General features: G+C 41.9%; 2 protein-coding genes across 2 annotated transcripts; one reads left to right on the forward strand and one right to left on the reverse strand. All coding sequences in view use genetic code 11, as the record gives it.

Annotated features, from left to right (window-relative positions):
* Positions 1-287: 287 nt before the first annotated feature.
* Positions 288-1,690, forward strand: EGR_00172 (mRNA export factor; the record flags this gene model as incomplete). The annotated part of the gene is made up of 4 exons (XM_024489421.1): positions 288-316; positions 383-563; positions 852-1,031; positions 1,415-1,690. 4 exons carry the CDS (start codon positions 288-290, stop codon positions 1,688-1,690), a joined length of 666 nt encoding a protein of 221 aa, XP_024356099.1.
* A 3,881-nt stretch (positions 1,691-5,571) lies between these two features.
* On the reverse strand, positions 5,572-8,196 carry EGR_00173 (putative NADH dehydrogenase [ubiquinone] 1 alpha subcomplex subunit; the record flags this gene model as incomplete). Its single annotated transcript, XM_024489422.1, has 8 exons — positions 5,572-5,684; positions 6,131-6,305; positions 6,881-7,057; positions 7,342-7,557; positions 7,718-7,859; positions 7,890-7,962; positions 7,992-8,074; positions 8,108-8,196. 8 exons carry the CDS (start codon positions 8,194-8,196, stop codon positions 5,572-5,574), a joined length of 1,068 nt encoding a protein of 355 aa, XP_024356100.1.
* Between the last annotated feature and the right edge of the window lie 802 nt (positions 8,197-8,998).

The raw sequence follows: 8,998 nt of genomic DNA on the forward strand, positions 1-8,998 counted from the left end.
CTGCAAACCCGCCAAACACCTACCTTGCGGGATCTAGCTGGGACAACCGCGTTCGTGTTTGGGAAGTAGCATCTAATGGAACTTCGACTCCAAAAGCTGAACAACTACATCAAGGTCCTGTGCTTAGTCTGTGTTGGAGTAGTGATGGGACAAAAATATTTTCGGTTGGAGCTGACAAGTGCGCTCAGATGTGGGATCTGGCATCCAATCAGTTTGTTCAAGTCGGTGCCCACGATGCCCCAATAAAAACGGTTCACTTTATTTCATCACCCAATTACACATGCATAATGACTGGAGGTTGGGACAAAAAACTTAGGTATGTAGGATTGCTGCGGGTTTGATAAATCGGATTAAAGCTGTTCATGTGGTTTTTTCGCTCTAGGTTTTGGGACATGCGTCAGCCAACACCTTTGTCGAGTCTCGACCTTAATGAGCGTGTTTACTGTGCAGATGCAGTTTATCCTGTTGGTGTTGTTGGTTGCGCAGGCCGACAGATAGTCGTCTATACCCTAGAGAAGGGGCCTGAGGTTGCTGCTCAAATTGAGTCGCCGTTATCGTATCAGGTACCTTATTATCGGTTGCTTTAACTTCACCTGACTGAATCAGTATGCATTACTTTGTTTACTTCGTCAATTCTACTGGAGTATGTGTGTTATTTGCAAAAATGTACAAGGCTTTTGGTTTATGTTAGTGAGGTTGAACTAGTGCAGTTTCGTTTAATATATGTGCTCTACGAGATATGCTTACTGAAAATTCAATCAGCGGTTATCGTACATATCAGCAGATTTGTTGTTTTGGGCTTGACGACGGTTCTTTTTAATTCTCAAAGGAATCAGTCCCCTTTGTTTTAGAACAGATGCATTTCCATCTTTTTGGACAAGCAGAAACAATCTCCCACAGGCTTTGCACTTGGTAGCATTGAGGGTCGCGTTGCCATTCAGTACTTTCAACCCAGTGCGCCGCGCGACAACTTTACCTTCAAATGTCACCGATCCCCTACTCCGGTTAATGGTTACTACGAAATATTCCCCGTGAGTACTCAGTAGAACGTTGAATCCGGATCTAATGATACGTTATTCCCAATTATTTTTAAAAGGAGATGCGGTTGTTTAATCTGTTATATCATATCGGAATATTTTGCATCACTATTCCTCGGGCATAGTTCATTTTACACTGAACCCGCCATGTCTATTATGAAAAACGGTGTTGGTCTATGTGTTAATTTACTTCTGATCTTCTTGAGTTTAATCATTTGAATTGCAAATTTAGTTATCTTGGTTCTTGTTTAAAAGGGAATCATTCTCTAATCACTTCATTATTGGGTTTAAAGGGAGCATATTTAAATCATGCTTAAGTTATGATATCATTTGTTTTCATAGAACCCGAATGGTGCTGAACTTTACTTTCTTAACAGGTCAATGATGTGGCTTTTCATCCGTTGTATGGAACGCTTGCAACTGTCGGTTCGGATGGCCGCTATGCATTTTGGGACAAGGATGCTAGGACTAAGCTGCGAGGTCTTGATAATGCAGAAATGCCCATAACCACCTGTACAATCGATCGGAGTGGTAATTTGTTTGCCTATGCTTGTGGATACGATTGGTTTAAAGGTCATGAATTCGCTGACCCTAACAAACCACCGAAAATTTGTATGCGGCAAGTTTTGGAGGAAATGAAACCTTCCAAATAGACTGGGTTTTTTTGTGATTATGCATGCACTCTCAGCAAAACGGTGTCTTGCCATTTTTAGCTTGAGTATCACTGAATGTGGTGTTGGTTCGCATTTCGTATCAAAATCACACGATTCTGTGGTGATGACCTATAGCTAGTACCTTCAACGTAAAGTGGAGACGTAGTTTGATCCAAAAGTTACCACCCTTTTTGAATTATGTGGAGGAATGTGCTCGAATGTGGGTAGAAGGTTTTCGCAATTCAGTTCTTTTTGTCAATTCGATCGCATAGTACGTGAAGGGGGATGCTTCCACATTTATATATACATTGATTCGGGTGGTATCTGTGGCTAGGTTAGAGGCGTCGGTTAAATTTTTCGGGTATCTGCAACCGGTGGGTGTATCCCCGTCTTAATGTTCTAGACTTTTCTTCTTGGGAGTTGATTCTTTAGGCGCTACGGCATGTCGGGATTTGAGCTCTCATTGGGTTTTTCCACTGACCAATACGAAATGGAGTTGCAGTCTATATATGGTCGGTAAGGTCAAGGCAACTCATGACGTTACAAGTATCCTGTAGCGCTCCGCTTGTTTAACTCCTAGTTTCGGTTATGCGGGCGCTCAAGGATTCTTGACTGTACCTCCGCTGGGCGGCATAGCCCGGAGGCCATGCCAATGGCCTCTCAGCCCTTCTGTGCGTCAGCAGTGCATTTTCTGCTCTAGTATTATGGCTTCTTTCGACATCAGGGAAGACCTAGAGCGCTACATTGCTGTCAGCGCAAAGCAAACCCTACCTAAAAGCACATCTCTTGTGTTTTCTACTGCTAAGTGGCAAACTTTAGCGTGATAGAAAGAGGACATATCCTGCAGATGGGGGAATGTGTGGCGATCCCTAGCAGATGGTGTGGTAATGTCTGCTCAGCAAATTCTCCAGTCTAATATTCAGCAGGAATACTACTGACAACTGAAGCGACACTATCCGTGAATCATCTGGAAAAGTTCGTTACGGTGCTACCTACCATACTTGCAGGGAGGTAATGTTTATGCGTACATGCGATTCCTCCTCCGCCCCCCCCAACGAGCCGGATAGAATCAAGATAGATATGGTGGGGCAGCACTGAAGTGAGAATAAAGTAAGAAGAGGGAATAAGTGGGAAATCTTATTAATGCGAAGCTATTTTAGGTTCAATCCTTTATTAAATGACTGCTTTTAGACTAGTGTACTCACGACTAGCGATGAACACGCATGATAGCAAACACATTCTCCCAATTCCAAATACAGCTCCTATATAGGTCAGAACTTGAGATCCAGTAGAATTGTCAAGTGGGACCGGTGACGTTGCGATCAAATGTCTTCTCAGTTGCACAGAAATTCGTTGACCGGTGCGGTTGGTTGATTGATGAGTGTTTCTCTTAGGGCACCGATTGCGTTATGGTGGCTGACGCGAGGGGTTCACCAAGGAGAGCAGCGGGAATGACATTCAAAAGAGGAGAGGAGATATGTAGTATTTTTTGTTAAGCTCTCGGTTTTGTTAACGGGCCACCTAGGGGCTCTGTTACTGTAATCCCTCTGGCCGGCCTGGCCTTGGATCCATGCCAGTAATTCCAATCCCTTCTGTATTTCGGCAAGAGGTTCTGCTCGAGTACTGCGTGTTCTTCCCTCCTCAGGGAAGTATTGAGGCTGTACTAGCTTTCAGATACAAACGTTTAGAAGTATGTAAAACTATTCAAACAAAGTCATTAGCTGGTTTACCTTGAATTAACGATGAACATGTAGGACTATGACTGAGTTACTTTTTTGGCGGCGGATGCATTACGCATGTCCTCCCATGGTACTATCTCTCACTCCCAAAATCTTAATCCGGCTACATCAATTAAGCTGTCTTTATTGGTTGACTTGATTTGAAACTGTGATGAGGTCTGGTGATATCAATCATTGGAGCTGTGAGGGGTCCCAGTCTGCAGTTGTCCTTGCGCAACAAATTCGAGGTCTGCATAGGGACTATGAGCTTTTGGGCGGAGTTACCTTTTACAAGCAATAAAAGCTAAAGTCACTTGAGTTTAACTTTAATAAATAATAACACTAGGCGTAATCACATTTCCATATCAAAGTAACTGATGAAGACGGTTTGCTTGATGTAAATAGACTGCGATTTAGGGCGAGTGAGATAGTGTTGTGGGAGGATATGTGGATTGTATCCAAAGACAAAGGTTAGCCCAGTTATAGGCTTTAGAAGTTAATTACTACGTTTAAGGTAATAACTTTGCTTGAGTAACTTTTCACTTTTTGAACGCTGACATTGTAAGGCCCACTTTGTGCTGTCCCTTAGTTCGCCATTGCCCAGTGCCTTGGTTTTTAGGACAGCGAGGTCTGCCATGTAATTAGTAAGTCTATTCTCCATGCTCCTAGCATCAATTTCACATACAAGTGAAATTTCACTACTTTTGAGAGATCATTTTCAAATAGTCCTCTTTTTGTCACACCTTTCACAGTTCCATAGTAAGTAGGGCTGAAACTAGATAGACGACAATATTGAGATGACTGTTTCACTGTTTTATGTCCTTATTTTGTATAGCTCGGTTCACTGGGCGTTCATTGTGTGTTGCCTCAAGACCTTCTAGATCCCTTCATTCTAGTTATTTAAAAACTATCTATTGATGTCTTGATTTCATTGCCTCTTATTTTTACTACTTTTCTACCAACGAAACGAACATGATATTGGTAGTTATGGGACGAATAGTTTTGAGCCAGTGAATTACATTCTATTGTAGTATGGCTGTTCTTTGTTCTCGAGGGTTTGGAAACTACTTTGAAGAGAAATCAAGCGTAGTGTAATGAATTCCTCTTCTCATCAACCTCATTAGTAGTCTTTACAGGCGCTGGAAACTCAACCAATAGTATTGCCACTCATTATACCGCCCAATGACTTCCGGACATTTTGTTCAGCTACAGCCAGCTCGTCAGTTACACTGGGTCCTCAAAGTTTGCTGGGGTGGATTGATTTCTCCACTCAGCATTGTATTTAGCTAATAAATTATTTTGTTAGTTTGTGCAGGCCGTTTTTATCAGATGGATGGCTCGCACTGTGTCTCAGAATTTCATGGCACAACTCACCAAGTTTTGTACATTCAGCGCTAAAGCTGAGGGATGCCAAGAGCCTCCTCTTCACCGCCGCCATGGCGATGACTCGTTAATTGAACAGGATGGAGGCACAGCTACTGTCCTCGATGACTGCGTTTTCTCTCCAAATGAATTCATCAGCCCATACCTCACAATTTTTATCTGAGACTACTCTTTTGTCTAGTTCCGATCTTCCATTGGAATCTCGAGCCCATCCAAACTTCCCCACCTACCAAAACACTTCCACTTCTGGTGTCTTATGATTTAAAGTGTGATATTCTAAAGCCCAGGAAATCTTCTAGATGAATTTACGAAGTACCTTAGCGTTCAAGTGTTCCCTTTGCATAAGATAGCGGCTCTGTGAAACGCTCTGAAGTTTACTTCGAAAAAATCTTTCACCAAAGCTAGGATGGATGGGTCTGACGATGCTTACCCTTGTATCCGAAGTAGTCCTCATGTGAAGGAACCTCTTTTGACAACCCATTCATCTCTGATGGTTAAGAGCATCAGCTCAATGGAAACGCGTTGATCTGTTCAAACACCTCGTCCTTAAAGCCAAAGGGTAATTCCCTTTGGCTATGCCCAGCCTATCGATGGACTCTATTGGCCAACCAGCTTAAGACTTCCAGAGTGAATAAAAAAACGGAAAAACACGGTAGACAGCTATATGAATTTGTGTTCTGTAAAGAAAGCAAGCACGGTACATGTAGGAGTTAACAGCCTGTTCTGATTTAACCAAATTTATCACCGTTTCTTCCCGCAGATACATTTGCAAGCACATCGCTAAGAATGAGAGATATTGAACGACAATACGCCGTGTTTATCCAGACTTTCGCAGGTTGTTGTCATCGGAAATATAATTGTCTCTCGGAATTGGAGCATTTTCGTAAAACGTGCTAAAGAGTGAAGGTTCGGGTAGACTCGATTTAAATACATGGGAGCAATGAACATTTGTTGTGATAGAAGTGTTAGTTTGAGTAAGAAGATAAAAAGACGTGAAATTGCGTCGTGACTCTCTTATTTACTGTCTGGTTGTTAAAGGATGCTTAACTACACTAGTGACTCAAAAAGTGATAACAATTTAATTACAGGGGTATTGACATGTATAATCGCATTTGCCGGCGGCATGCTGTGGGTAGAAGCAACTCATTGTTTTAAGAGAGATTGTTAAAAGCCTAAGAAATTCAAAGCTATGCTATTTCAAAGCATGTGATTGTCTAAGTAATCACTTTTTATAGAAGTTAGTCATGCCATTTGGCGTTGCGGCAGTGTCGCAGTATGTGATACATAGAGCAATAAAGTGGTTCTGGAATTATCATAAAACACGACCATTAGAACTTACCACAATCGTCAGATTCGTTCGATATCTCATCAAGTAACACACGAGGAATCGATCGCCAGGTCTCCATACACGCAGTGTAGTAGTCATTGACACGGGTAATCGCTGATGTTGGTTCGATGATCAGCTTGACAGGCTCTTTATTGGAGCGGAAACATGCCATGCTGATCGTCTGTTGCTGTAAGTGAATGTTGGCAAAAAAATTTGATAAATGCATGCTAATCTCTGGCAAATTCAACCATTTTAGAATGATTTCTTAATCTACCGATCTTGACGCAAAGACCAGCTCGAGTAAGTTAATAAAAGCCGAGACCTTAAAGGTCCAGTAACTCGTATCTCAATGATGGCATCACAGCAACGTGATTCGACTGAAAGTCTCGAAAGAGGCCTGATTATAGTTAATAATGTCATAGCATTTTTTACCCAAATAGACAATGAGCAGTTCTGGCACGAATTTATAAGAATAAAAACATAACGAAGCGAATGCTACCACAAGAAAAATGCGTTTCATTGACAAATTTCAACCACAAAAGGCATTAGTGAGAACTAATAAAACACAAGAGAGCTTGGTAATAGTTTCAGCTAAACCGGCTAAGATCTAGGAGCAAGCATAGGCGGAGCGGATTTTTTGGCCTACCCGTGAATTCACTTTAGAACAACATAAAATTCCAGACTTCTGTCCAGCAACAACTGTGTGTAATAGAAACTACTAAAACTGCAAACGAAAAGGAAACAACAGAATGCCATAATTACCTTATTGGCATCATCATTATCAAATACGGAAACGATGAGTCCGAAAAAATTCCCGTTGAGTTTTTCATAGAGGGCCTGTGTACGAATATCTTGGTCGCTTGGGTGTACCGTGATATGAGGGTGAGAATGATACCAGCCAAGAACACACAAATTCTGCCCCAGCCTCTTTCCTAGTTCCTAAAACGTAAAAGGAACGTCGAGGACACAAGTTCACAGCTTAGGTATACTACTTCATATAGCGAAATGGTACGGACGACGGCGAGACAAAACCGGGTAAATAAGAACGAGAAGTTTATCAATGTTAGCAGCGAATACGTTAAAGCGCATCAATCTAACTCCCGCCGATACAATTAGAACAGGCCACTAGGGTTGCAAAATATGAAAACGTTGAAAACCAAAAGTCTAGGTAGCTGTAAACCTCAACAGTTTTTATAACAAAATAATTGGCTAAAAATACTCACATCAGACTTCTGCGAACCCAGTATCATATCTTCGTCTGCCACCTCTACTCTATCCTTGAGATGGGTGATCCGACGAAAAGGAATGGCTGTGTAGATTTGAATGTATGAACTACACACCTCCCCGCAGAGAAGGCCTATAATTTCTTCACGTTCCTGCGAAAGCGCATGGGTAACGATGGTTTGATAAGCGGAAGGAGGCAGCCTAACTTCATTCATCTACCGTAAAAAAAGAAAAGAATTGCTACCCAAAAAAATTAGGCAGCAAAGGATAGAAAGGCAAAGTTTGGCAGTTCTTTATTCTAAAAAAAGATCGCCGTGCTAACTGACAAATCATACACAAGGCTGCGAAAAATCACTTTGGGATCCAAGTTTCCACCTTTGGCTTTGTTGTAGAATAGGGCACATATTTGGCTGACTCTTCAAGGGTACGGTTTTCTTGGTGGTCCAACATCCACGAATGGCGCTCTGGAGGATTTTGTATGGGAGTCTCATCCGTCATATAATGAAGCCAACGATGCCTAAGAGTCTAATCTGTTTATAAAACTCACCATTCCGGGGGAATTTGAGAGCCCTCATAATCCCATCCAAAGCGGTTTCCATAAACAACCCAACGATTGCGCCCTAGTACATTACAAAATTTTTAAAAATACCCAGGAAGTAGCGATCATTTTTGTAATATTTATTTCCGAGATAATCTTCTCCGACTAATGTTCCATCTTTTAACTCGTCCGTTCTTGTAACTATGACAAGGGAGCATAGAGCCTACCTGAATAACATCACAATAGAACCACGAATCCCGCCATTTTGCTTGATTATAGTAAGAAATCTAGACCACTTTGCAAGGAGGCTAGCCATCACCAAACACTGACACACCGGCAGTTTAACCAATCAAAGAACGGTCATGTGCTGAAATTGAAACACTTTCCGAGACCCGTTTAAAGGCATGGCTGCTAAATTCTTAATTATGAAGAAACAAGTTCAGTGTAATTAAAAAAATATGCAAAAAAAACTTATTAAGAAAGACTGCAAGGGCTGAAGAAATATATTGCGTCCCGCCGAACCCCCTATTTTAAGGGATGGTGTAATATTTAAATATTCCTTAAAATAGGGTAGTACACCGGCGCCAGCCCACTCGGCGAGATAAAATGGCTAAGAAAAAAGGGCCTTTTGCCAAAACTTAGGGCGAAACTTTCAACATGTTACAGAGGCCCTCTCCTCTTTTGAGCGCCGTCCCCAGCGCTCGCCTTGGTCAACTTCCCGTGTCAGCCATCAATAAATAGTCAACAATGTAAAAAGGTTGAGTTTTATCTAAATTTGAAAGTATATTTATAAACAGAGAATTGTGCTAGCCATCATGCGTGTGCATGGAGCGACGAAAAAATACGGACCTAGAAGCAGACATACGTAAGGAAGGACAAGGCTTTAACACAAGTCCTTGAGAAAGGGTTCCCTGCCTATTCCCCCTTGCCAGGTTTTTCCTGCTTTGGAAAGACCCAGTCTTACCTAACCAGGCTCTATCCTGATAGTAAAGAAGTGAGAGAGGTATCAAGAGTTCACCTTATCGACAGTTTTATGTGGGCACGGTAAAGTTAGGATAGATGTCCAAAAGATCGGGTTTGATTTTCACTGCCGCCAAAGCGGCGCTCTAAGACTTTTC

The sequence above is a fragment of the Echinococcus granulosus genome (assembly GCF_000524195.1).
Source record: "Echinococcus granulosus chromosome Unknown EG_S00001, whole genome shotgun sequence".
NCBI classification, from domain to species: domain Eukaryota; kingdom Metazoa; phylum Platyhelminthes; class Cestoda; order Cyclophyllidea; family Taeniidae; genus Echinococcus; species Echinococcus granulosus.